Source organism: Fusarium sambucinum, chromosome II (assembly GCF_050947815.1).
Source record: "Fusarium sambucinum isolate potato_lamoka chromosome II, whole genome shotgun sequence".
In the NCBI taxonomy this organism is placed as follows: Eukaryota; Fungi; Ascomycota; class Sordariomycetes; order Hypocreales; family Nectriaceae; genus Fusarium; species Fusarium sambucinum.
In genome coordinates this window covers 3,965,276-3,992,861 of record NC_139293.1, presented here as the reverse complement: position 1 = coordinate 3,992,861, position 27,586 = coordinate 3,965,276, and the positions used below count along the sequence as shown (strand labels likewise).

At 47.1% G+C, this 27,586-nt stretch overlaps 11 protein-coding genes across 11 annotated transcripts; 8 read left to right on the top strand and 3 right to left on the bottom strand.

Moving 5' to 3' along the window:
* Window positions 1-2,649: 2,649 nt before the first annotated feature.
* FSST1_008214 (alkaline-phosphatase-like protein) lies at window positions 2,650-5,347 on the top strand (the record flags this gene model as incomplete). The annotated part of the gene is made up of 2 exons (XM_083225075.1): window positions 2,650-3,127; window positions 3,180-5,347. The coding sequence occupies 2 exons, from the start codon at window positions 2,650-2,652 to the stop codon at window positions 5,345-5,347; spliced, it is 2,646 nt and encodes an 881-aa protein (XP_083084175.1).
* Window positions 5,348-5,821: 474 nt separating this feature from the next.
* On the bottom strand, window positions 5,822-7,120 carry FSST1_008213 (DUF4419 domain-containing protein; the record flags this gene model as incomplete). Its single annotated transcript, XM_083225074.1, has 1 exon — window positions 5,822-7,120. One exon carries the CDS (start codon window positions 7,118-7,120, stop codon window positions 5,822-5,824), a length of 1,299 nt encoding a protein of 432 aa, XP_083084174.1.
* Window positions 7,121-8,452: 1,332 nt separating this feature from the next.
* FSST1_008212 (Alpha/Beta hydrolase protein) lies at window positions 8,453-9,286 on the top strand (the record flags this gene model as incomplete). Its single annotated transcript, XM_083225072.1, has 1 exon — window positions 8,453-9,286. The coding sequence occupies one exon, from the start codon at window positions 8,453-8,455 to the stop codon at window positions 9,284-9,286; it is 834 nt and encodes a 277-aa protein (XP_083084173.1).
* A 1,408-nt stretch (window positions 9,287-10,694) lies between these two features.
* Window positions 10,695-11,235, top strand: FSST1_008211 (uncharacterized protein; the record flags this gene model as incomplete). Its single annotated transcript, XM_083225071.1, has 2 exons — window positions 10,695-10,994; window positions 11,044-11,235. The coding sequence occupies 2 exons, from the start codon at window positions 10,695-10,697 to the stop codon at window positions 11,233-11,235; spliced, it is 492 nt and encodes a 163-aa protein (XP_083084172.1).
* A 345-nt stretch (window positions 11,236-11,580) lies between these two features.
* FSST1_008210 (Alpha/Beta hydrolase protein) lies at window positions 11,581-12,438 on the top strand (the record flags this gene model as incomplete). The annotated part of the gene is made up of 1 exon (XM_083225070.1): window positions 11,581-12,438. The coding sequence occupies one exon, from the start codon at window positions 11,581-11,583 to the stop codon at window positions 12,436-12,438; it is 858 nt and encodes a 285-aa protein (XP_083084171.1).
* A 423-nt stretch (window positions 12,439-12,861) lies between these two features.
* On the top strand, window positions 12,862-13,671 carry FSST1_008209 (alanine--tRNA ligase; the record flags this gene model as incomplete). Its single annotated transcript, XM_083225069.1, has 1 exon — window positions 12,862-13,671. One exon carries the CDS (start codon window positions 12,862-12,864, stop codon window positions 13,669-13,671), a length of 810 nt encoding a protein of 269 aa, XP_083084170.1.
* A 582-nt stretch (window positions 13,672-14,253) lies between these two features.
* Window positions 14,254-15,077, bottom strand: FSST1_008208 (cutinase-domain-containing protein; the record flags this gene model as incomplete). The annotated part of the gene is made up of 3 exons (XM_083225068.1): window positions 14,254-14,439; window positions 14,493-14,810; window positions 14,889-15,077. 3 exons carry the CDS (start codon window positions 15,075-15,077, stop codon window positions 14,254-14,256), a joined length of 693 nt encoding a protein of 230 aa, XP_083084169.1.
* A 1,966-nt stretch (window positions 15,078-17,043) lies between these two features.
* On the bottom strand, window positions 17,044-18,456 carry FSST1_008207 (uncharacterized protein; the record flags this gene model as incomplete). The annotated part of the gene is made up of 1 exon (XM_083225067.1): window positions 17,044-18,456. One exon carries the CDS (start codon window positions 18,454-18,456, stop codon window positions 17,044-17,046), a length of 1,413 nt encoding a protein of 470 aa, XP_083084168.1.
* Window positions 18,457-19,568: 1,112 nt separating this feature from the next.
* Window positions 19,569-22,045, top strand: FSST1_008206 (uncharacterized protein; the record flags this gene model as incomplete). The annotated part of the gene is made up of 4 exons (XM_083225066.1): window positions 19,569-20,276; window positions 20,334-21,133; window positions 21,193-21,536; window positions 21,594-22,045. The coding sequence occupies 4 exons, from the start codon at window positions 19,569-19,571 to the stop codon at window positions 22,043-22,045; spliced, it is 2,304 nt and encodes a 767-aa protein (XP_083084167.1).
* Window positions 22,046-23,315: 1,270 nt separating this feature from the next.
* Window positions 23,316-25,854, top strand: FSST1_008205 (OPT oligopeptide transporter protein-domain-containing protein; the record flags this gene model as incomplete). Its single annotated transcript, XM_083225065.1, has 5 exons — window positions 23,316-23,547; window positions 23,599-24,113; window positions 24,159-25,050; window positions 25,100-25,268; window positions 25,320-25,854. 5 exons carry the CDS (start codon window positions 23,316-23,318, stop codon window positions 25,852-25,854), a joined length of 2,343 nt encoding a protein of 780 aa, XP_083084166.1.
* Window positions 25,855-26,297: 443 nt separating this feature from the next.
* FSST1_008204 (uncharacterized protein) lies at window positions 26,298-27,376 on the top strand (the record flags this gene model as incomplete). Its single annotated transcript, XM_083225064.1, has 2 exons — window positions 26,298-26,429; window positions 26,510-27,376. 2 exons carry the CDS (start codon window positions 26,298-26,300, stop codon window positions 27,374-27,376), a joined length of 999 nt encoding a protein of 332 aa, XP_083084165.1.
* Window positions 27,377-27,586: the final 210 nt, after the last annotated feature.

Here is a 27,586-nt window from a genome sequence, read left to right as displayed (position 1 = left end):
TCAACACAGTTCCAAATCACCAACTACATCTGACGGTCGATCGCCTCTCTTACTCTCCCACATAAAACTTGTCGGGCCAAACAGCAGTGGCTGGGAAAAGCTTTAAGCTAGCCCATTCTAGCCGATGACTGACGCCGCGGTGGCTATTTACGTCCATCGCGGTGCCGCAGATCCCAAACGAGGTAAAATCTGGGGTAAAAGAGGAAAGGCCAGTCTTCATTACAGAAGACGATGACGCGCCGTTTACCAAACTTGTGAGGGTTGGTTTGCTTTCGTTTCCAGGAGTGGCAGGTAGAATCGTTGATACAGCCATCTATTATTCTCTGCCTACCTACCCTTGAATGACACCAGTTTCTCTTTTCCTTGTTGTAGCATTTTAAAAATGGAGATGATTTGGTGCGGCGTTTATGCCAACTTGTCAATTTATGCATAAGCCACTGAATCTAGCCAAATCATCATCAAGTCTAGAATTGATGTTCTCTGAGGACCTAGTCAGAGTTTGGCATGTTAGATTAGTGGGTGGTCAAGCCGGGTTCTGACCACTCTCGGTTACAGCGGTTCAATCCTACTTCTCGTATGGCTAATCTAGGCCTTACATGTAGTAGGCTGTGTCACCCTGCCATCCCTTCCCTGCCTATGGACCTGCAATGTCTTCTCCTGTGCCTGCCAAGTTTTTTTCCTTTGCGGTACAGGGTAAGAGCCAGAATTAATGATGTAAAATTATTGTATTTTTGCCTTTTCTCATCAACAACATGTCTAACCTGTCCAGTCTTTGTTTGTGGCGCCTACTAAGCGTTACGGAAAGTTAAGCTTTACTGGTCACCATGGATATTGGCCGTTGTAGAGTTTGTGGCTGTAAGGCCTGGAATAACTCGCTATGGCTGGCCAGCAAAAACAGTCAACAAATCGATTCTGTCTAGCTGAGTCGGCGATTCCTTCATTTATCCTTCGGCGAAAAAAAAAAAGTCAGTGCGGTGCGATCCTTGTCCGTCAGCAGTAAGCATAGAGATTCATCGTCAGAGAAGACCTCATCCGCAACCTTGACCGAAGTAAAGCGCCTTGGGACATGGAACTGTTGAACAAACAATTGGTACTAGCCTCCCTGTATCACCATCACAGAAACAAGTCCGTTGTTAATTAGCGTCAACCCCGCTGCCAAGAGATCGATCGACCGCTATTCTCAGGGGTAACATGAAGAAAGCAGCGTTTGTTTGCCCGTACTGCATCATAAGCAAGTAGCTACAATAGAGAAATGCCTCACATGCTCACTCCCTCTCGTCTCCTTTCTTCCTCCGAGGCGAAGTCTAGTTCTAGCTTAACTGGCTCCAGTCAACTTGAATGGTTCGACCGTGTTTACGAAATTTAATGGGGCCACTGAAGCAAAATCCGGCTAAGCGGCTTCGTTGACAGCCTGGTCTGACAGACCCCCCTGTCAGCAAAAGGGGGCATAACGATGGACTTTTTGCACGGGAAGAGCAGGGTTTCATTCGTTTTTCTGGGGAAAAGTAAGCAAAAGGCTGAAAATTCCAATGGAAATTCGACAGTCGGGCTGGAAGGATCATGGGTAATTTTACTCGTCCTCTTTCGTTTCGTTGTACGAGCTGTGATCCACGGGGCATTGACGCAGGGTGATAGAAAATAAACCCACGCTATTGAGCGCCTCAAGACGCCATTTCTATCCACCGTCGGTCCCCCTTTACGAAATTGAGAATACACGAGAAGAAGAAATTAAGACTGACCAGTTTTACCAGCCAGAGAAACAGTCTTGTGATCTTCATTCCAGTCGTTTCTTCGTTGTAGACAGAGTACAACCCTACCAGTTAAACCTGGCTTGGATCCCTCTAGTTTTAGCAAGGCTTTTCCTGTGCCGCTCCACCGTGGCGTGCAATTTAACTGCTATCCCCTTTACTGACCAATTAGAAGATTTTAATGACCAAAGAAACAATCATGCAGTGAGCATCTCGGTTAGTCGGAACCGTTCAATCTGCAAGAAAGAGACAGTAAGAGGAAAAAATACGAGGCTTGAAACCGCCACTCGATCAACTAACTGGCTGGTTCTAACCCTAGTACCAATGTACACAGCAGACACAGGGAGAGGGGTGAGTCTTTCTATAACCAGTTAATGACCAAGTGATCTGGGGTACACGTATTGCTGCCCTCGTACAGAAGTACCCAGTCTACCAGTCTACCAGTCTACCAGGCTGAGTCTTTGGGCAATTCAAGCTGATGGTCAACTAACTGGGCTGACGCCTGGACAAGACTCGACTGGACTGGACACACCACGCGAGCAGTTGCTGTTTTTAAATCACCTAGCGCAAAAGCAACAAGTTTAGGGGCATCCATAATAATAATAATGCTACCGAGTAGAGATTCGAGACAGAGACAGATCTCTTTTAATGACTTGAAGCCTCTCCCTGGTCCCTTTCCCATGACCCTTTTTTTATTATTTCATTTTCCCTGCTCTGTCTTTTTTCCTTGGGACCTGAAGTATTATTCTTTCGGCTCCTCTGGTTCTACAGCAAGTTCTACTAATTAACATCTCATTCCAGTCGTCTCTTTTTTCTATCTCTTAGCATTTTGTCACGATTTTTGTACTCTGCTCTCGCAGCAAGTGGGATAGTAGGCAGCCCACCAGCACCAGCCTTCAACATGTTTGCGACACTCGTTCCCTTTTGTTTCTCGACAATTTTCGTTTCACTCATCTTCACGAAACTGGTCCACCTTTCCATCCATGCCAAGACCGTCTCGCCCGGAGCTTTCGTCCTCTTCTTGCCATCGCTGCTACTTCCCGACCTATTCATTATCTACATATCGCGCCTGGCGCTGCGACAACAAAAGGGTGTCTTTTCGGTCGGCGCATGCGTTTTGGGATGCATCTTTTCGTTTGTTCTCCTCGGCGCATCGGCCTCGCAGCTCGGTTTCTTCTACTCGACGGGTAACGAAGTCAAGTGGTCAGAGGCAAGAAGCTATGCTGGCGATGCCAAGGGCATGAAGATCTTGCTTAGCGGCATCAACTCTGTGCTTGCGTCGGGTGCAATCATTATTGTTGTTGCATGGTTTGCAAAGTGGTATATTTACAGGGCTGTGGGATCCCTCATCACAACGGTTGGAACACCAGTCGTGCATGGTTTGTGGACCTCGATTCAATCGGCTACGTCAATTGCTAACAATTGTTCTAGTGTGGCAGTCGATCCGAAACAAAACCCGTCGATCCCCTCAACATACTCCAGGCACAAGCCCATACGACTCTGGCAGCGAATTTGACGATGTTGAGAATGCCAAAGAAGGCGCCCATCTTATTCAAGAGGAGCCTCGCGAAGAGACTCGAACCAAGCCTCGCACATTGGTCATTCTCGCTATCGTGGCTGTCTTTCTTGTCCTAACCACTACTTTCCGACCTGTTGCGCCTTACACCATGATGTCCATGACACTTCCCTTGGCTATGCTCGACATGTTCAAGTCACCTTCCAACGTCTGCAATGCTGTTATCGGTAACTGGCCTCTGACAGCTCTTATTACTGAGGATAAGTGGGAAGCCCCTAGTGCGCATTTCCCTGGCTGGACACCCGGCAGCGACAGTGAAGCTGCCCGCAAATACCGAGAAACGACACCCGAGTGGCTTCCTACCGATATCCCCTCTGGTTTCCACAAATGGATTCCCAAGGAACCCAAAGCCAACACCACCGAAGAAGCCCCAGCAACAACCAGCAACGGCTGTGTCTTGCCTTCATCTGATGATGCCTTCTACAACCCTGTCCTGGACCCAATGAAGATCTCCAACCTTGACAGCAATATTCTCGACGTCCTGCGAGACACCCTCAGTGGCGGCGATGTCAAGATCAAGCACGTGGCACTAATCATGATGGAGAGCTACCGAGAGGAGCTCTTCCCTCTGCAGCAGGGCTCTGAGTATCACAAGCTCATCCTCAAGTCGCACAAGGGCGAGGATGAGGACGCCGTCAACGCTAAGCTGTCACACCTCAGTCCCGTTGCCGAGAGGCTGACAGGGAAATTGGGTAACTGGAAGAAGAAGGATGGTTCAGATTTCGAACACGTGGACATCCCGCAGTGGAACGATACCACAGAAGAGGGATACGGAGGTATCAACGTCGTTGGCGGTTTCACAACATCCTCACTTTCGTTCAAGAGTATGGCTGCTATTCACTGTGGTTCTTGGTCGATGCCTGTTGATGGGTTTGAGGAGTCTGAGACGGACAGCTACCAGCCTTGTATCCCTCAAGTGTTGAACCTCTTCAACAAGATGAAGAAGGATGAGCCATCCAAGGACTTTTTGGAACAACAATGGTACCCTGCCTTCTTCCAGTCCATCACCGACGGTTACGACCGTCAGGACAAGTTCGACAAGAAGATCGGATTTGAGCACACCGTTACAAGGGAGCGTCTCGAGGAAGAAAAGAATGACGAGGACAACCTCGAGGAGATCAACTACTTTGGTTTCGCCGAGACGACACTCAAGCGCCATGTCAAAGACTATCTCAAGAAGGTTAACGATGAGGGCAAGCGCATGTTCTTCTCACACTTTACCAGTACAACTCACCACCCATGGGGCGTCCCCAAATCATTCGAGACTACAGACTATCTCAACACCGACGGAAAGATGAACTGGCACGAGGAGTTCAACAGCTACCTCAACGCCGTTCGCTTTACGGATGCTTGGCTAGGCGAGTTGCTCCAGACTTTTGACGAATACGGCATGACCAACGAGACTTTGGTTGTTTTCGTCGGCGACCACGGACAGGCTTTCAAGGAAGATCAAAAGTCCAAGATCGGAACGTATGAGAACGGGCATGTTAGCAACTTCCGCGTGCCTATTACCTTCCGTCATCCCCATATTCCCCGCGTGCAGTACAACGCCAACGCGACATCACTCTCTATTCTCCCCACCATTCTTGACCTGCTCGTCAACACAGGATCACTGAACGAGAAGGACCAAAACGCTGCGTCGGACCTCATCCAAGACTACGAAGGACAGTCTCTCATCCGACCATATAAAACTATTCACAACGGCCGCCGCGCGTGGAACTTCGGTATCATCAACGGCGGCGCGAGCATGTTGTCCATGACCTCTGCCGATGCACCATGGCGTATCGTCATTCCTCTCGATGACTCTACGCAATATCGATTCACCGACCTCAAGACAGACCCCCTTGAGCGTAGGGCAGTCGAGAGGTGGACACTGGAGCAGCTAGAAGTTGCTGTTGAGAACAAGTATGGTGAGGAGGCGTCGATATGGGCTGCTGAGGCGGATGCCGTGTCCAAGTGGTGGGGACCTGAAAGGAAAAGATTATGGGGATATGATCCTTCGGCGCATAAAGACAAGATATAGAATGATGAATAGTTTAATGTAATGCGAATGTTTCATGTTTTTAATACTGAATCCTTTATTGTTCTTGTCTGTGAGCTAGGTCAAGGTAAAAGTCATTAAGCGGTCCTGGATACCCTGTCAACTCCCCAATCTACATTCTGAAATCAATACCGAATAAGCTCTGTCAGCGTGCATACTCTAAAAGTCACGAAAAATCGAACGGTTAAGGGCACAGGTAGTTTAGACTCTCAGTTATGACAACGAGCGTTTTCCTCCTACTCTCTTGGACAACGATGTCTTGGTCAAAATCCAAGCGGCGTCTCAGCTACCGCGATATCATAATAGCCCTGCTACGTCCACCTTTATCCTGCACCACCATCTGTTAACTTCCTAGAGCACATATCCATTCCCACATGCCGAACGTCATCTCAGACTCGGAGCGACGGAGAATTCGTGGCAGTTGGCCCCAAGGTGACCTGCTTCGACTTTCCCGTATCAATAGGCCTCTAGCTCTTGGATCTGGCCTTCAAGAGTCATCATTTTGTACAACCTTTCGCGCGTCACTTCCCAATCATCCGAGTCAGGCAACTTGTTGATTTGGTCCAACTCATTTTCCAAAGCCATCTTCTTCTCCTCTCTGGCCTTTGTTTCCTTCTCAGCCTCGTTCTCGTACATCAACCAGCCGGAGACAGGTTGGATTCCGAGTAGACCGGACTCTAATGTCTCAACACTTTGGCTTGTGGCCGAACCATCATTCCAAGTTTGAACCTGCTCATGTTCACCGAGTCTTTGGCCCTTGATGCCAAAAGATCCAGCTATCATAATACAAGAAAACTTTTTTCCATTGTCGTCGACCTTGACCGGCACCGACGCAAACCCAACAGGTACACTATCAATATCCACACGAGGATATGAAACCCCGTCAATCACATCCGTTGCACGACAGTTTTTGGGCTTCCCCTTATCATCCCAGAAGCAAAATGCCGTGATCCACCCTGTGATGTAGTCAGTACCGCTGCCCACAGGGTTTCTTGTTGCAATGGTGTTCCAAAAACGGATAACGTCGGGATGGTCAGGTTGCTCAAAAGAAAGAACCATGTTTTTCAGAATCGGTCGCAGCATGTTGGAAAACTGAGTGGGCTCATCTCCGAGTTGTTCCAACTTATCTATCCGACCAAGAATATCTCGCCAGTCTGAGATATCACCTAGCAGCGTCACAGAAGGGATTCCGCAAGTCAGAGTAAATCCGTAAGAGAAGTACTTCTGCATAGCGCCCATGAAAAGCACCGAAGCAACCACCTGGTCAGTGTCAGAGGTGGTAGAGAAACTGGGCATGACCCAAGACCCTAGTTCTGGATCTTTGACGTTCTTGCTGACAAGATTCGCCATCTGTTTAGCTAGAGCGCCAAAGTTGGCACTTTCTAGAGTACCCAAGCCCACGACCTCAAGCTCTTTCTGACCCTCGTGATCAACGAAGAATGCGCGCAAATCTTCCGCATGAGCATTGATATAGAAGCTTATCTGCGTGAGGATGGCGAACCAAACGTCTTCAGGCCGGATCGTAAGGTGGTGGTGCTGGCTGTAGGCGTGATAGGCTGACCAAACGAATCCATTCTCAGAAGGTGATATGTGCTGATCCTGAAGGGTATTGCTGTCGAAGGAGGTCTGGATAATCCGCTGGCAGTGCCGAAAGTCTCGAGGGGAAGTCTGTTTTAGCAGATCTTCGGGAGACTTGACGCTGGGAGTTGTCCAGGCAGTGGCCGGATGATCAACCACATTGAATGTTATTGCCATGGTTGTTAGATAGTCGAGTGGATTCCGGAGGCTTTAGGAGAGAGGTATAACCAATAACAGGAATATAAGAAAACAGTTTTCGAAGTCGACGATGTGACGTTGGAAAGAAGAATAATTATTTTCATGTTAAGCTACCTAGTTGGGTGCGGGGTTCTTATTATATAAGTGACGTAGGTCTAGAGCTTATAGCAAGCTTAGGCTAAAAATAAAGTTCTTTTATTAGCTCTACATAATTTCTGAAGTCTAATGCTGACTTTCTCTCCTGCTCTGAAGCTTTAAGTTGCTAAAAGTATGGTTCGAGAAGTAACTTTCTCTCACAGTATGTACTTTGATAGTTTGAGCTTCCAAATATGATGACGTTTTCGTTTCGCAGCTTTGTCACAAAAGGTAGGGCTTATAAGCAACCTTGTTTACAAATAATATAAAGGGAATACCTGTTAAAAAGGGCTCACAGTTTAGAGGGTATTTGCATTAAAGTAGTAACTTCTGGATAGGTAGTAAGTAAAAAGGGAAATGCTGTAAGTCAATATTTCTGTCATTTTTTATCGAGCTATAATGCAAATGTTTAATATTTTTCACTTTAATCTTTTATTGTTCTCATGTAGCATGGATGATGAAACTGACAAGTTAAGGTAAAAAGCTTTCGGTAGCCTGGAATATGTCAGTTACTCTCTTGTTGCAAATCAGGCACTACCTACGGTAGTAGGCCAAAAGTCTGACCCTACTTGGCATTTTCTCACCTTAAATCGCCATTTTATTACCTTTTTAAAATTAAATATCTAATAAAATAAAAATACTATATTAATAATATAAAATCTATTATATAGTATTTTATAAGAAAAATCTTTTATATATAGAAAGTTTTTTTATAACTATTTTACTTATAAAAATATATAGCTTTAAAGTTAAAGAAAAAGTTAAAAATTACTTATAGGGGACTTATAGGGTATTCTTAAAAAATTATAGAAGGTAATTTTTAACTTTTTTATTTTTCTTAACTTTAAGCCTTATTTACTTTATTAATAAAATAGCTATAAAAATACTTTCTATATAAAAAATATTTTCTTTATAAAGTTCTATATATAGGTTTTTTTTAATAGTTATAGTATTTTTTTTATAATTTAATATTTAATTTTAAAGATATAGTATTTTGGTGTAAAATAGGCTATGGGGTCAGACTTTTGTCCAAATACTGTACCATTGGTGTCTTAAGAGTCATGTTCCTTGCAACATGGCCGTAGGCAGCAGTGTAAGCTCCAAAATTAATTACCCCACAAGTGCTTACCATGCGCGCTCACCGTCTCAATCAGCAACTCTTCAGTATCAAGCATAATGCCAGAGACAGCGCCAAATGCCTCGAGTCGTTTCCGAAGGCGCGGTACTTCCAATGCAAATTTCCCGTGGATCATCTGCTTCCATGGCTCAGGCGATTCCTGCGCCTCTTGGGAGCCTTTGACAGACCTTCTCAGTGTCTACCAGATTCTCCTCTGGGACCGGCTAGATCCCAACATCAACCCCGAAAAGGCCGTTTCAGAATTGATAGAGTACCTGGACAACTCTAAGCTGTCCTCCAGTTACGTACTTGTGGCTCATTCATATGGCGGCACCTTTGCCAAGCTTTTCCTCGAGTCTAGACCCTACCAAGTCGCAGGAATGGTCCTCGTGGAAACAGGCCAAGAGACAGGCATAGACCCTAAAATCGAGCAACGCCAATACCAAAAGAGAATTCTAGGAAGCAAACCGCTAGTTGTTATTCGAGGAAACACTCTCAAATGGAAGCAGATACAGTACGATCGGGCCCTTGCAGCAGAACAGAACTTGGCTAGTCCAACCTTGATGATACAAAAACAAATGCTGGATGCAACAGATAGGGAAGATGAAAGGCTGAAGAAGGCACAACTGCAGCTTTCAAAGAACAACAAATATGTTCATCTGCCAGACTGTGGGCATGGTGTCATTGAGGCGAGGCCGGACGCTGTGAGAGAGGCTGTCTGCTGGGTCATGGAACACCTACAGTCACAGGATGATGAAGTACTAGCGAACCAAAATCAAGAGGTTGATAGTGAAGACGGAAAGACTGCTTCCAAGAAGAGTGTTACGACGCGGTTGAAAAAGATGGCCTTTATGGGTAAATTTGCAAAGCTGCTTGGGAGGTCAGAAGGATGAGGACCTGGTTTCTGGATCATCACTAGTACGGTTATGTATTGACTGCATACAAACAGTGGCTAACAAGTGTGATCAGTACTTTGCTTTTACTCCCATCAGTGTAGACCTAAAGACATGATAGTAATCGCGAAAGTCAACGCGCATCCCATTGCACACCCTTTGACAAAGAACGGCCTAATTCAAGTTAGTAATTTCTCCCTTAGGGACAAGAGAAATAACACTTACGCGTCGGATTTGGGATATACAGTGCTGCTCAGGAATGAACTGCACTGACCCAAGATGGCGAGAACAGCCAGGCCAATGCCACGCTTGGTTTCACCACATTGATTGTTAAGGCCCTAGCAACTCCCCGGTCCTCGATGATACATCTGACTTTCCGGGTCCGACAAGCCGTGCAGGCCTTGTAAGATCGGGGGCTTTGATCCAGCTCCGGGAATTTGGGATCAGAATCTTTCCCGTTGAGTAAATGAGGCAGAGACATAACCAGGAGCGAAGACTCGGGGCGGAAATTTCGGGAATTTGTGAGGATATCAAGCATGGCAACAATCCGGACTTTAGCCGGAGATCGCCCACTCTATCATTGAGTGACAATTTCTGCCTATTACCTCGGCGTTGACCCTCGCGAGCATGCCATTGGGCTTGATCGCCAGCCTGCTTAACCTCACCGAATGCCAGTCAATCTGATGGTCACAAGCGGTGAAGTTCCCATGCTCGACAGGCATGGGGGGATGCTAATTACAAAGGCAAGGTCTATCAAGCGTCGATTATAATAACCTTTTATTATAGATATCACCGAGGTGATATATATATCAGTATTTGCAAATATCATTATATCCTTGCATATAAGTATACCTAGTAATTATTGGCTAATTCTTGTTCTCGTTTACCATCCAATATATTGTGTCGCCGAGTGGCTCTCTGGGGTTTCATGTTTCCACATACAGGGATATGTCCGAAAAGGCTATAGTGTGTCAGTCGAGACGCGCTGAAACCGTTCATGATGCACAGAGATACCTCCTTGTAACGGTTTCAACTTGCGGCCTTCCCCCATGATATAGATTTTACCTGTCTAATCCGCCAAAATATCCAATTCAGATTAGTAATGGTGTTTTGTATATCCGGAACAGTCGCTATCCGTTCAAATTTGCTTCATCTTAGTCTTGCGAATAGAAGCAGTACCCAGGAGGCAGCGCTTAGCGACAGTGCCTCCTGCTTCAACAGGGTCATTCTCAGGGGAAAGAAAACGTGAAATGCTGGAATGCTTGACGTCGAGCCTTGTCCTCTGGTAGTTATAAAAGAATGCTGAATCCGGTGATCTTTCCTCCATTCCAATTCCAATCACATTACACTTTCACATCTCATCCGATCTATCCTAGTATTTCACCACTCAAACCTTATCTCAAACATCATGAAGTTCATGCCCATCTTGCTTGGCCTCGTGGCGACCAGCATCGCCCAGCCCATCGCAAAACGTGCCATCTTCACCCAATCAACCTACGACGATCTGTCCATCAGCGGTGGCGTAGCAGGCAACGCCCAGCAAGAGGCTCTACAGAAGCTTGGTGGCCTACCCAACGACCTGTCTACCGTCGAGAAAGACGACCTCGACTTTCTGAACAGTGTCAATCAAATCGCGAATGGCGCGGAAAAAGACGCGTTCAATCCTGCTATTGATGCAGCCTCCGGAGAAGAAGCTGATGCTCTTCAGGTAAGTTTCTCAGTTCTCAATTGTAGGGGTATAAGCTAATAGTCTGCAGCGAGGCAAGATCAAGAACAAGGTCCTGAAGCTCACCGCTACCGTCCTCAAACTAGAGGCACAACAGGCCCAAGGTGACGACGTCGCTGATAAGCTGGAGGAGGAGAACAAGAAGCTACAGAACAACATTTCACAGGATCAGGAGGCTGCAGGTCAGGCTTCGACATTCCTGTCATTCGATGCCAGTACATAGTTACTTAAGTGACATTCTACATGAATTAATATATTCGTACTCTATCCGCATAAATGAATATGACTCTATTACTTCTTGAAGCTCAATCGCAATCAATGGACTTGATGTAGATGAACGTACTGTCAGAGCCTCCAGTTATGACCTGGCTAACTTCCACAATATACATGCAAGGCTTTCATACAAATTGGCCACATCAATAGGATTATTACGGGTCTTGCCAAGTGACTGGCAATTTAGTGTGTTCGGCATGAGCCCTTAACACTCGGCATCTCGGGTTGATGTTATCACGAGATCACGGTTATTATCCCCGCACACCCACAAGCCAGCATTAGACTCCCTCACATCATGAACCAAACCTCTTCACAGCAAGCAATCATGTTCGGGTCCGATAAATCATGGTCTCTATGGGACAGCACTTCTGTCAACGATGCATTCGTTGTTGATGCACCGGGCGACAAAGCCGTGGTGACAAAGGTCCACAGCCCTTATCTGCTGGGCTACAGTCCAACAAACCCCAATGGACGCGGCATTCTCATCATCGGAGGCGGAGGTTACATCGAGCTCATGCTCGGTCGTGAAGGTGTCTCCGTAGCCAAATGGCTGAATGACCTTGGGTTCTACGCCTTTGTTCTCGTACACCGTTTTCCCAACAGCGAAACAGGACCACAGGCACCTTTGGATGACGGGAGACGAGCTTTGAAGATGATGGGAGAGAGCGGCCTTGCACCAAAAGGTGTCAGCATTTGTGGTCTCTCATCAGGCGGCCATCTCGGTGCTGCACTTCTGGCAGAATACCCCCAAGCGTGGACATCGCCTGATGCCAAAATCCCTCAAGTCGAGTTCGCCATCCTTGGTTATGGACCGATTTCAACGAATGCAATCGGGCGACAAATCATCGAGAATAAGCCGCCTCTGCCACCCAAGGAGAAACAAGAGTTTTACAATATTGTGCAGCCAGATGTTCAACTAAGCTCTCCGGCCCCCCCTGCATTTATTGTATACTCCAACAATGATCCTGTTGTGCCGGTGGTCAACGCGTACCGCTTGGCGGAAGGATTCACGAAGAAGGGCGCCCCGGTCGAGTTGCATATCTTTGCTGACGCGCCCCATGGGTTTGCGTTGGATAGCGATAAGGAATTGCCAGTTTCAAGATGGCCGCTGTTATGTGAAGCATGGCTAAAGCAAAACAAATGGATAGAATAGCGTCAGAATTTGAGGCTACATTGCAGCTCCGTTCAAGATGAACTATCTTTGATGGTGACTCACTCGACTCAATAAAATAGTCAATTACCTCAGATATGTAGAGTATCTAATAAGCCAATGCTCATTCTTCAGTTGATACTGTTGAATCAATTGGCGCTATTTCTTGACGTTACCCGTCATTCAGTTCCAATGTATTCTTCAGTGTTCCATGCATTAACCACGCCCTGTGTAGTCAATCTCAGCGCGCCCTTTGCCCTGGAGCTTGCCGTAGCTAAGCCCTATTCTCACTAGCGTGTTCCTTTAGAGCTTTCACTTCAGTGGCAATTCGAGCGACTTGCTCGTTCCATCGTTTTCTAATATCTGTACCTCTGTCACTTCCCTCAACTGAATCTTCAACTCACTACTTTCAATCTGTTTCAAAAAATGGCCTCATCAGCGCGAACAATTCTCGCTTTCCAGCGCAATGCGAAGCTGTACTCGCTTGCGACACGCGTTACAGCAATCCGCCCTTTCAACACCCTCGAAGATGAGAACCGTGAGCTATTTAAGCAAGGCACTGACGACGATTTCGCTGTTGTGACAGAGCAGACCATATTCCACCCTCAAGGTGGAGGTCAACCATCTGATATTGGAAAGATGGGAAGCGAATCTGATGCCCACTTCACTGTTGCCTCTGCTCGCATGGATGCCGTGCGCGATGGCCAGGTTTTGCACTTTGGCAAATTTGAGTCCGATAAGAAGTTCGCAGAGGGCGATACGGTCACGGCAGAAATCGATATTGAGAAACGTCTTTTGTACTCTCGTTATCACACCGCCGGCCACGTCCTCGGCTCAGCAGTCAACCATCTCTTAAAAGACAAAGTCGAAGGGTTTGAGGAACTCAAAGCCTCACACTTCCCAGATTCAGCATCGTGTGAGTTCCAAGGTCTCATCGAAGGAAAATGGAAGGATCCCATCCAGACAAAGGTGGACGAATTCTTAGCAGCCAAGATGCTGGTGGAGATTGAGTTCTGGGATGAGGAGGATTTCCGAAAGAACGGTCTCGAGCATCTGACGCCTGATGCAAGTTTCGTAGCACCTGGTGAAAAGTTCAGAGTCGTGAGGATTGTTGGAGCAGAAGTTTATCCTTGTGGTGGAACGCATGTTGATACCACTGATCAATGTGGCGAAACCACAGTGAAGAAGATCTCGAGGAGTAAGGGCAAATCAAAAGTTAGCTATCTGGTAAAATAGAGATGATAGAGATAAACATAGAGGAGCTTTCAGCGGGATTATAGCGGCTACCTACACAAAAAATCTAGCCATTGCTTTCATCTTCTGTCTGGAGACATATTTGCAAATCTTGCCTTAAGGACACGACTCCGTATAACATTCTAATCATCCACATCATAGATGACTACCTGGGGGTTGTTCTCTACGTGAGGAGCCCCTGGCTAATCGAGCAGGCGGCGTTACCCGATCTAGTCACTATTTCCGATGCAATTGGCAACGATGAGATTAGATACTGTTTTCAGCGTTGTACGCAAGGATATATGTAGGGTCCGCAGTTCCAAGAGATCTGATTTCATCATGTCTAATCTGTGGCTACATAATTACCACAAGGGATACATATGGTCGATGCTGATGAATCACTTCACTTCCCACTTGCAGCATAAATCTAGTTTCGGTCTATCAACCAGTTGAATTGACAAAATATATCTACCAAATAAATAAAAACTAACATGCGTATACCTCGTAAAAGTCCCCAAGAATAGGCCGGCCTATTACTTTTTGCTCCCAATCAGTCATTTACATCAAGACAAAATTTCCATTTTCTTAGGCACTTCCGGCACCAAGAGCGTCGGCCTTTTCAATCAGGAAGCGAGGAGCAGGGCCGGAGGCATCAGTCTGGTAGAGCAAGTGAGGTCCAGCAACAACGAGAGTGCCGGTGCAGACGAGATCGCCGGCGTTACAGAAGACCTTGGTGCGGTCCTCGGGGTAAGAGGGGATCTTGCCACGGTTCTGAGATGGAAAACGTTAGCATTGTTCACATGAACGAGTACGCTATTGCTTACCTGGAGGTTCTTGGTGTATCCAAAGAGAACGGTGCCAGCGATCTTCTCGCGGATGGCGGGGTCGACATCAGTAACAGCGGCGGCAGCGAGAGCAGCACCTTGGCTATATCCTCCAGCAACGATGGCAGCGTTAGGGCACTTCTGGTTGGCATCGTTGAAGTGGCCGACCATCTCTCGGATGGCAGCGGGGGTAGTTCCACGGGGGAGAGCGTTCTCGCCAACGCCAGCAGTGTAAGCACCGCCGACACCCTGAATCCAGACTCCGTTCCTGCCATACTTGTCCTCGAGCTTGGAAGCAACTCGGGGACCCAGAGTACCCTAAAGATTATTAAGATTAGCATATGATCTGTCTGGCATAGATGCTACGCTGCGGTGGGGGTAGTATCGAGGACTTACCAGGTTACCAAGCTCAGTGGAGCCACGAGCGAAGACGAAGATCACACCGGGGCAGCTGCCAGAGTTGCCGTTCTTGAGATCATTGCGGGTGCTGCCGCCGAGCTGGCGAGCCTCAAGAGCAGAGTCCTGGGCTGTGGGGAGGGCAGAAGCCGTGGCGGCGAGAAGTGCGGTGGCAATGGAGAACTTCATTGTGATTATTGGTGAGTGTGTAACTAATCGATAGTTTGAGGTTTTGAAAGAGTGACTGAAGAAGTTGAGAAGTGAAGAAAGTAAAAGGCTTGAAAGAGAGGTTGTTGAGCGAGAGACTGTTGATGCTTGTTGTTCCAAACTATAACATCGAGGATGAAGTCAACTATTTATCTACTAAATGAGCATCGTGTGTATTTGTCTCGGCATTCGCAAGACTAACTCTTTTAAAATCTAGAGTTGAGACGAAATGATCGCACAGTCCAAAGAATGATCGGTCACAAAACAGAGTAGCATCAACTGTTCCCACCCGATACCCTGTCATAACCATCTACCATACACCCAACCCGTACTCCATCCAGGCCTATAAGTTATAGCTTAAACTCTTCTTGGAAATCAAGTCTTCCACAAGGTATTCCACACCCTCCATTCAGTAGCTTCTTTTCGCAAGATACCATCAAAGTAGGAAGTTAATCCGCGTCACGGTGTTACTAGAGTCAAAGCACCGGCTGATCCACGAAACGATGGCACGTACAATGAAACGGGCCCGAGCCTCGGGCTATGCTGTTAATTAATCGATCAAGCCACCAAGGCGCTACATGACTAAGTTTAAGGATCGGCGCTGTCCTCTAGGCCTACGCTTTGACTCGCCACCTACGAAGAATGGCTTTTGCTTTTTTCCAGGGACCTGAAACGCTGGCGAAAGTAGGCAAAGAAAAATGCATACGCACGGTCTACGGTATGTCTACGGCACAGATTGGAAACCAATATGACAGTATTCCCGGTTTCAGAGCTAATGTGAGAACGTGTTAGTTTTCCCAGCCCTGTCCTCTTTTGGTTTAGGCAGTCTGATTGTGAAATGAGGCCCCAGAGGTCAGTAAATTCCGCCCTTACCCCTGGATCTTTTGAATGAGAGGGAGGGTCTCTCTCTGTATTGGTGCAAGTACTTGCCCCAGAGTTTATAGTCCACCTGCGCTATGCCGACTCTCATTAGACAATTTTGTTTCTTTGCCTGACGGAAATAGAACCGCACGGTTGTGTCAACGAGGCTTCCTTTTTCTAGTTTCATGCTAATGAGTTCTAGCGTCTCGCAGTGCGGTTGAAACTTGGTATGTGCCATCCTTCACAAACAGGCTGACAGGTTTGGACTGACTCGATCAGTCACGCTACAGTTCTAATCCAGTTGCTAAATGACCGTTTTTTCAATGACTATGCGAATACGGAGATATTGCTCGGCTCGTTCGGGACACTACTGTATTAGTACGTACGGATAGATCATATTGAGAGACGTCGGTCCATATGCGATCAAAACCTTGTTGCAATACATGCATAAAGCTATCGGACTATTATTCTTCACACCATCTTTGAAGAACCGAGGCTGTTGTGAATAAATTGTACTCATGAGGAGAAACTTTGTAGACCTATCAATACCATCCCAACCTTGAATTCGTCCATGGAAACACGTCATGTCAACAGAACAAAAGCTGCCGAGGCTGTTGTGAATATAGTGTTGAAGGCCACCTCTAATCATGCACGGTTCATTAAGCACCGTTGCATTACTGTTATCTTTACGGACGTCCAGGCATCAAGTTTCCAGTGAATTGGTCAAGTGGGTTTCCTCACGAAAGGATAAAGTTTGAAACATCAAACTGGCAGGTTGATGCTGACCCTGCTAGCTGGAGGGATGATGGTGACAGCTGAGCCACTGATCGTCCTTCCCGTTCCAGAAACTAACTGATCGACTAAAGTTAGTTCGCAATAATTACCTAGAAGAGTTTACGCAGAAACTTAGACGGGACTACGGTCTTTAGCTTAGAGGGGGACTGAAACAAGTGCTCTGGATGAATGGGGGGTGTCACATTGTCCACAAGCGGAGACAGAGCTATCGTTTCATTATTCATTGAAACCTTGCTTCTTGAGCCTTGGCAGATAGACTGATAGACTGCCACACATAGTTTCTGTAGTCTTCTCATCGGTGATCATTGAACTTCCCATCATCGGTCCAGTGAGACATCGGTCTGGTAAGAGCCCTCCAATGCTTCGGCTCATCCATCGAGAACTCTATGTTACGTTCGTTACAAGCCGAGGTAAAAGTTTTCACCCAATCGGCCCCATCTTCGTTGTCAAGATCACCACTCGCGACAATGACCTTTTGCAGATGCGGATGTGTCACACTCGATGTAGTGACTAGGTCCAGCAATTCCTCCCACAAATACTTTTGTGCTTCACGCATGATACCAAACTCCTTGATAGAAGATGGAAGGATCTCGGAAACTTTCAAAGCAACTCCTGGCTCGTTTACTGACTCTCCTGGGAGCATTGATCCGTGAATGTGAAGCGTTTCGAGAAGCGACATTCTAGAGAGGTCTTGTAGTCTCTGGGTCCCTCTGCTATCCAGACCACTAAGGTCAAGCGACATGTGTCTGATGGTATCTTTCCTCTTCATTACTATTCCAGACATGACACTTGCAACGAGCTTTATCCCTTTGATGCCTGACCATATCATCATGAAATCCCAACCAAAGTAGAATGTCTCCAGACTTGGAAACCCCTTCATCAGCGTACTCAGATTGTTTGTTGGGAGAGTAGACGCGTTGAAGATGAGCTCTTTGACATTTGTGTGGCTGAGGTAGGGTGTGGTTTCTGTGTGAAGCTCATGGACGACTTCATTAAGCACAAGCCTCTCCAACGCTGGAGCGGCTTCAAGCAATCCACGAATAGCACCGCCGTCTGGTGGTTTATCTACATACCCCTGCGTAATGGTGAGCTCCCGTAAAGAACTCAGAGAATTCGGTCGGCACCATCGGAACGACCAGTAACTCCCAATACCAATGTCAAGTTTTCTTAGATTAGGCATCAAAGAGAGAGCGGACGTGATGAACAGAGCATCGCGCTCGTCATCAAATGTCGTCAACGTGGGAAGACTCAGGCGTCTTACGAAAGACTTTGACATTGGATTGAACTCGCATATTTGTGCATCTCGATACAACTGGGTATCACTCATATGATCACACGACTGTAGAAAAGCGGGCACGTAATCCAAGAAATTGTAGAGCCGAGCGTTCAAGTCCCAGTGAGGCAAAAGGACTCGGGCCACGGAGAGATTCTTAACGAGATGGCCCAGTTCCGGCTTTTTGTTGATGGTTTTGACAAAAGGGAAGAATAGCGGTCCTCGCGGGCGATGGTACAAATAAGGTTGTGCTATGCGCGCCAAGTATTTGCATGTCAAACAGAGGCGAACCAACGTCGCTGTTTCGGGAGGCGTGTATGAGTCTGCGTAGGTGAAGTAGGAGCGCTTGTGAAAAGCTGCATTCTTGCAATGAAGGCAGAACTCCTGACAAATAAGCCTAAGAATCTCTGTTGGGAGTGAAAGAAGAGACATTGGATGAAGATGGATAAGCGCAGTCGGATGTGAGACTTGTCAAGGTGAGATTGTTGGTTTCATACTGCTAGTCACGTGCAGAAATGCCCGTCGTCGCTTGGGTTGTCAACTGTCAACATGATCTACGTAATACTACATGATTATGGGAAGATTGCATCAGTGGTGAAACCCCAACAATGATTTTACGCGCCCAGAGATTCTTAACTATATCTGATTTATTCTGCAGTACATAGACTACACGTCATTAGTAAGATATGTATTGTTGTCCTAACTCCCTTGCTATTGCAACATGTTTCGTGCTGAAGCGTACCTTAGGGTAAGTGTTTTGATCGCCCCCCTCCTGGCACTATACTACGTCTTGAATTCACTCAGTTGTCAAAAGAAAGTCACTGTAACCCACTAATCTGCCTCTGTCTTGCCTGCCGTGAAACAGATGAAATATCCCCGACAAGTTCATATTTCTTTTTTGCTGGGTTACGTCAAGTTGGCGGATGAACTGAACTCCGTCTGTTCGTCCATCCAAAATCTCACTGCATGAGGGCCTCGCGCGACCGTAGGACCCTTGTCAGCGGTTGACACTATACTGTGGCACCTATAGGGCTTATCACAGCGTAAGAATGTTGGTGTTTTTCTTTCTTGCCGCCACCACTGAAACGCCATAACAGGACCCTGGTAAATTCACGCCATGTCACTCGTCCAGTTCCGAAATTAGTATTCATGTAGCGCTGTTCTCATGTAGGATGGCGTCAAGAGTCAAAAAGCAAAAATAGCTAGCAAGGGGAAAGAGCTAAGCTGTGGCCCTGATTTGATGCCTCACATTCATGAGAATAACTAACCCAACCAACGCCGGAGATGTCTGGCCGTTTCTTGTCTCAAATCTTTTCTCTTTGTTGGAGACAGTTAGCGGCACAGCACACTTGTGGTTCTTCTCTCGTATCTCGTCTCGAGTAATCGCGTGGTCTACTCCGTACTTTGACCAGGTTTGCGTCAGGCCCACGTGTCCGTTGATTGGTAGGGCTGACAGACTGACTAGGCACCACTTATCGTCCGTCAGCACTCCACGTATTGGTCTTTCTTTTGTAAATGTTGACCAGCGACCAACGAGGCGCAATATGGCCCCTTACTCAGGATGGAAGCGTACAGCTGTGTACCTAACCGGCTTAGTCGCAACGCTCACAACCTTTCTGATCGTCATGCTCTTTGTGTCTCTCTTTGCACTAGAAAGGGATGACGAATCTAGAAGCAGAGGCAGCAACCGTGCGGATGCTCTTGGCCAGAGTATCCTTCACCGAGGAAACTGCGATACAACCGCCAAGGCAAACCTTTGGATCCATTTGGCCATCAATATCATTGGCACCGGCGTCTTGGCGTCGTCCAATTTCTTCATGCAGAGTCTTGTGGCGCCTACGAGGAGGGAAGTAGACGCTGCGCATAAAGCGGGACAGTGGCTTGAGATTGGCGTTCAGTCCCTTAAAAACATTCGCTTTCTTGGCTGGCGAAAGGTTTTATTCTGGTCACTATTCTCACTTAGTTCGGTTCCGCTACATCTCGTCTTCAACGGTTGTGTCCTCGAATCCAAAGGCACAATTGGCTTCACCCTATTTCTGGGCACTGAGAGTCTTATCAAGGGTAGTTGGCAGGGCCAGGCTCCTATCACGACTTCTTACCGGCAATGGTATACAGATGAGTTCCTGCATGGGGACAGCTATATGAGTCTGAAGAATATGAAGCATGTCAACGAGTCCATACAGACCAGCAGCTGGGAGCGGATCCAGTTCGCCGAATGCATGAAGCGATACAACGATCCGGAGAAGTCTTTGGTAAGCAAACCCTCTCTCTCCATATAGGGACACTTAGGTTGGCTGACTAAAATGAAGACACATTCACGACACTTGATCATGGTAATTTACGACTACGAGGACGGATGGCGAAACTCGACAGATGGCTGGAAACTCAGCCAAGTCTACAAGAACACGACCAACATGACAGATGTAAACGCCGTGAACACTCTCTGGGCCGTGGACGCGTATGCACGCACCGGCACCGCAAGCAAACCTGGTAACGGTCCCATCGTACAGCCATACAGGACATCTTACCGCCTTGATGAACCTCCACGGGAAGTCAGCGCATGGCCCATACTGGGTCTCATCAACTATCTCGACCCCATATCTGGCATACTCGTCACGGATGTTTCAGCCTACAAACCTGAGTATAGAGTTATGCAAGTCGATCATTGCTGGTCTGAAAGGTATGAGGCGCCGTGTCGATTAAGTATAGCCAACAGTCTTCTCCTTATTGTCTGTATCATGTGCGCACTCAAATGCACGCTTTGCTTTTTAGTTCTTAGGCTTCGCGTGTGGGGGGATGATAATCCCCTCATGACACCAGGAGATGCCATTGCTTCCTTTATAGCCAGGCCGAGTGAAGAGACAAGGGGAATGTGCACGCTGAGCCTGGGAGATCTGAAAAGATCACCAGTCAGCCCAGATCTTGCAGTCGGCGACACAACACAGGGATACAAGTTATTGCAAGGTCCCCGACAATGGCACACAACCTCTGTACGCAAGTTTGGAAAAGCGGTGCCCCGAAATATCTGGATTCTCTCATCCCTTCTCATCGGAAGCTCCCTCGCCGTAGCAGGAACAATGTTGGGAATCTCCCTTAGGGAGCAAAGTCTGTATGTTATATCTTGAGCCTTGACCATTCGCACAGAAGATAGACTGACAAGATGAACAGGGGCGATGCACGCTTCGGCCACTCTCCTGTTAACGAAGATGTATCCGATGCAAACCTAGACGACCTGGCTCTGTTGCCACTTACCATGGTGGCCAACTTGCCACAACTTATCTTATCGATATGCTATCTTGCGTATAATGGACTCTTCACGCGAATGCTTGCTGAGTTTGAGTGGTCAAAGTACAGTGTCGAATTTAGATCCCTACGAGTCACCGAGCCGAAAGGGAGTCAAAATTCAACGTACCGCCTGCAATTGCCATACAGGTTCTCTATACCACTGATAATAGTGAGTATTGCACTGCACTGGCTCTACTCTAATTGTATATATGTGAGCAACTACGAAGGTAAGCATTGGTGACCAGGATACGGTTCGTTGAAGTCATTCCTCTGACAAAATGCAGCATACGCTGCATATCATCCCTATACCAGACAGGTCACAATCGGTCTACAATTCTCTTCCAAAGCCATCTTGATATCATTTGTGATATCTGTTTGTGTCGCCATCACACCAATCTTCCTGGCCAATGTTAAATTGCCAGGTGTCATTGTGGTTTCTGGCGGGAATTCGGCGGTCATCTCAGCAGCTTGCCACTACCCCTCCAGGAAACTCAAATCACTGAGCCGCGCCACTTCGAAAAACAGCCTCCGCAGTATTGAGTACGATAATATGAGTGTTAGACTAATCGTGGATGAAGACGCGGAAGAGCTTGAGGGTGTGGTGAGGAAGAAGGTCAAATGGGGGAGGCTGTCGATGGGGAAAAGCGAGGAGAGTCAAGTTGGTCACCTCGGATTTGGGACGGAGGATCAAGATGTTGATAGGCCGGTGGAAGGCGAGCATTATAGCGGCCTTTGAGAGGCACCTTGGTGACGGAGCTGTACAAGGAAGGAAGGGAAGAAGGGAGAGAGTGAGGGAAGCAGGGTTTTACGTTGTTGTACCACTATGTATTAGATAACAGAGACTTTACTAATGATGACATGCGATTTGTGCATGTCATTGATACTTTATGGCAACAGCTGGGTCTCCGAATTGCAACCATGAGTTATAGAATGGCCAAATATGGTGAGTATGATAGAGTTCATTAGCATCCTCTTGGGGGATGATCTGTTCAGTTCCAACACCTACAGGGACAGTTCCAGCAGTATCAAAGTTGCCATTGATATCGGAAAGTCGGCAGTTGCTGGTCGAAGGAACGTTGACAGAAGTTCCAACTTCCAGGTTCCACCAAGAATGCAACAAGTCGAACCTATCAAATAACGCGTGGTCTATGACCGTGGTCTCGCTTTAACACCATTACTGCTGGTATCTGATATCGTCGGTCACGTATCATCACTGGCAGTTGACGCGTCGAGATACTATCCCTTTCTCAGTGGTTGGCAAGCAATTGACAACAAAAGTTCATTCATTGACGAGACTTGATATCAATTATGTTACCAGCCAACAGCCCATCCGGCTAACTCGGCGATAGATATTTCGCCAAAGAACATTTCCTTATCTAGATCTTCTCGGACGATTCTAGCCTCTCTTGGCAGGTCGCATTGAAAAAGTGCCGATATGCCGAGACGCGTCCCCAAATTAAGAACAACGCTGAAAAGTTATTGCGGGGAAGAATTGGAGGCTAGTTTCCAAGGTCATGTCACTCCTTTGCCATTGATGGCGTGTTCTGTCTATCCACTACCCCAATTGGAGAGTGACACTCGTAGTGATAGAAGACTAGATCTCGTTAGGCAAGTAAGTCAGCATCCTAAGCCGTTATCCGATGATGGATACGAAATTACGCAGTGTCTTGGTCTCGCGTGATTGGGTACCGATTTGGGATTTGAACCGCGGAATCTGGTCAATCCGCCTCGTGAATAACGCCGGGAACAAGAAATGAACGGGCTCTGGGACTTTTGAGAGATTGGATCTTTTGTAGCTTTATCAACTACTCTTTTATTGCCGTTTATCCAGATTGACAGCGTGCCGAAGCTCCGGAGCTCCCACGACTTTTAGCCACTCCGTTCTATCTTGGGGAATCGTAGGAAGATACTGTGAAGTACAAAATGCCTCCGTTGAACATTCGCCATGATGAGGATCAAGCAGAATCTCTATTCATCTTGTTCTATCTGCATGCCCATGCTTGAAGATGGACAGCTCAGAGAAGAGAGACATGGCACCTCAAGCCTCTGCAGAGGGTGATGCAATTTCAGCCGATAAGAAGAGCTTTCCTCATAACGAAAAAGATTATGCCGACGTCGAGGTTCTCAAGCCAGAGCCTACCCGACCCTTGGAGACAGCGGAGGACATTGTTACGAATGTCATCCACGTTGATGATGATCCTTCTATGAATCCATGGACAGTTCGCATGTTCGTCGTTGGTAGGTCAATCAGACATCGACAAATTAGAGACGCATGCTGACTGGACACAGGTATTGGGTTATCAGCATTCGGCGGCGTTCTACAAGAGATCATGTACTTCAAACCTCAAGTCGTCTATGTATCAGTCATGTTCTTGACCGTACTCGCCGAAACCCTCGGTACTGGCCTGTCGTACATCATCCCTCGAAAAGGCGCCATCGGTCGTTTCCTCAACCCTCACCCATGGAATAGAAAAGAACATACTGCTGCTGTCCTCATGGCATCGGCTGCATCAGTATCAGCACTATCAACTGAAGCCCTATCGGTGCAGAAGTTGTGGTATGGCGGGTATCCCAACCAAGCTGCTGGTATCTTCATCACCCTGTCATCCCAACTCATTGGGTATGGAATTGCTGGTATGATGAGAAGTGTGCTGTTGTATCCTACCAAGATGCTGTATCCTGCCAACTTGCCCATCACAACTGTGATGGAGACGTTGCATAAGCCCAAATCCGAAACGAGAAAGAGGTTCCAAGTCTTCTGGATCGTTTTCGTAGCCATCTTCTGCTGGGAGTGGTTCCCCGAAGTATGTTAACCCTTACCAAGACTTGAGATATACTAACAGTCTCAGTACATCTTTCCTCTACTGTCTGCTGTCTCCATTTTCTGCCTCGCTGATCGCCACAACCCTGTCTTTACAAACCTTTTCGGTGGCTCACAGGGTAACGAGGGAATGGGATTCTTGAGCATCTGCTTTGACTGGAACTACATTGCCGGCTTTGGCTCACCTCTCTGGATGCCTCTCCAGACACTGGTAAACAGCTTCATCGGCTATCTCGGCGGCATCGTCCTTTCAATTGGTCTATACTACAGCAACACCTGGAGAGCCCAGGACTTTCCTTTCATGGCCCAGCTTCTGTACGATGGAAGTTCAAACTCGACCAACTACGTTCCATACAACGAAACGTCGATCATGAACCCCGATTTTACCGTAAACAATGAAGCTATTGACAAGGCTGGCCTTCCTCATCTTACAGCTACCTACGTCAACTATCTCATCACGTCTAATGCTGGCCTGACTGCCACATTGGTTCACATGCTTTTGTGGAACTACGCCGAAGTCAGCCTCGGATGGTCCTGGATTACCTTGACCAACCTGAAGAGGGCTTTTCGTCCACAGACGTATGTCTTCTGGCGCCAATCCGGTTCTCGTAGTGAGGAAGAAAAAATGAAGCTTCGCGACGATCCCACTATCGACCCTCATTACAAGCTGATGCTTGATTACGACGAAGTTCCAAACAGCTGGTACTTTCTCGTCTTTGCGGCGAGCTTCATCATCGGAATGGTTTGTCTGTACGTCATGAAGTCGACGTTGCCTTGGTGGGGATTTATTATGGCTGTGATCTTCTTGGCCGTTTTCCTTGTTTTCTTTGGCGCGCAGTATGCTATCACTGGTTTCGGCTTCAACTTGCAACCGATCTTCCAGATGTTGGCGGGATACATGTTTCCTGGCCGCCCTCTTGGTAAGAAGCCTAAATATAATACTTCATGACCTATACTGATCTTGGGCAGCAAACATGTACTTTACATCGTACACATACAATGCTCTCTCTCAGGGTTTTCTGCTTTTGCGAGACTTAAAACTTGCTCAGCAGAATAAGTTATCCCCCAAGGCCACATTTACTACTCAAGTCATTGGCTGTTGCTTAGGCGCCCTTCTCAACTACGTGATGATGATTAGGTATGCAAATCGTTAACGTCTAATTCTTCAACATATACTAACTTATTTCAGTATCGTGGACAACCAAGCCCCGATCCTCAAGTCCGCTGAGGGAACCAACGTCTGGTCTGGCGCTCAGATCCAACAGTTCAACACTCTGGCAATCGCATGGTCCATTGCTCCCAAGATGTTCTCTATCGGCGCTCGATACCAATGGGTGACTATCGCCTTCTTCATTGGCTTTCTGGCTCCTCTGCCGTTCTACTTTGCTCACCGTTTCTTCCCCCATATGCGAATTTGGTCTTACCTCAACACGGCTATAATTCTCTGGTACCTTGGCGAACTCTTTGTCGGACTCAACGCGTCGCTTACAAGCTATTATATTATGGGCGCATTTGGACAGTTCTATCTTCGCCGCTACCGACCTCAAGCGTTCGTCAAGTGGAACTATCTCATTTCGGCTGCACTTGACGGCGGTACGCAGGTCATGGTCTTCATTGCCACGTTTGCGGTGTTTGGAGGTTCTGGAAAAGCGGTTGCATTCCCAGAGTGGGCGGGTAACAGGGTTAACAACTTTGATTACTGCAAATACAATGCGCAAGGTTAGGCGTAGGGCTGCAGCATAGTAGAAGGACTCAGCGTGGTGGCAGAAAGTAGTATTGGTATATTTTGAGTTATGAAAGAATATTTATTCCAATGGTTTACAGTACCTCTCATTTGCACACGCGAGGTGAAATCGCTATTGATGCAACTAGTTCTTGAAGCAGATGAACATGGGTTGATCAGTAGTAAGACTGATAACGGGATAAGTTGATGGAGATGATTAGAGTAAACTGCATTGTCGATACAATTATCAGTTGCATATCAGTCCAACACTCCGAAGTAGTGATGCGGGGAAGACAAGTTAACAGATGACGTGGCTCCACGATGTTTGTAGTGCGGGGAGTATTAGAAACCGAACTTACTCCGACTATGATGATCTGTAGGCCTGGATTGTATCTATGAGATTTATGAGTGATATCCTGAATATCCAAAACAACATACCTCGAAATGACATCTTCTTCACCATTTTCAGGCCTCAAAGGCTACACTTCTAAAACCATTCCCTACAAATCAGGACCTGATGGTGACATCCTTCTCGATGTCGTTTATCCCGAAGAGACAGAAGGTCTTCCGAGTACTGTCCTAATTCATATTCATGGCGGGTTTCTGGCAAGTACCCCTGAACCAGTAGTCAGAGTTCCTTGCTGACATTATTTCAGATTGTTGGAGACAGATACAGTTATATGCCGTATTGGCTTGTCAATGCAGCTGTCGCACGCAAATGGATTTTCGTAACCCCAGACTATCGTCTTGTTCCAGAATCCACGGCTCATGCATCTTTGGACGACACTGTTGACGCGTACAACTGGGTACGCTCTTTGCTCGCAGAGGTGATTAACCGCCGTGTCGGCTCAGTTTTGGTAGCTGGCTCCAGCGCTGGTGGATACCTCGCGTTGTCTACTGCAAATGCTGTTGAGCAGAAACCAGAAGGGCTTCTTCTCATATATGGGATGCTGGATGCTGCTGGCTCGCGATACACTACGCCTGGTACAAACATCTGGGGAGCGCCACCCTTTGATACATCGTCTGTGCTTAACAAGTTTCCCAAGAAGAAGGACAGCGAAGATCGAAAGCCAATCTCGGGATACCCGCCACCCGAGAACTTCCAAGAGGATCCTAGATTCTCCATAGCCTCTGCGCTGCACATCGACGCGTTGTTCCCTGATTACATGACCGGTATTGCCGGCCTCAGTCGCGATATTGCAAACAAGGGCATAGATGCCATTCCCGAAGAACACCGTCGCCTGTACCCTCTCTCTTTCGGCAAGCTCAGTGAGATTCCACGAACTTACCTATTGCACGGCAAGAATGACTCTGCTGTGACTGTCGACTGCAGCGTAGTGGCTGAGACGAAGCTTCGAGACGCGGGTGTTGAGGTTGTGGGGGATTTCCCCGAGGATGCGGAGCATGGGTTTGATGGCAGGGTTGGCAATATCGATGTTGAAAAGGCGGATGCGGATGGAGTGAGCAATGTCGAGAGTTTGAGAAACGCTATTAGGTTTATTGAGTCTTCGGTCAAGGACTAATGAAGCACAGTCAAGCTCAGCGATATGGTCGAGTAACAAGATCCGACTATACGCAAACAAAGTTTCAATGATTACGAATGTTTCTTGGACAGAAAGATTTTCAGAGCAATGAGCTAAGTGATAAATGAAATTAAACACAACCTTGAAAAGTGACCATGTTATCTCGCAGCCATCTTATGTCATTACTGGTGGTCAAATTAATCGTGAATA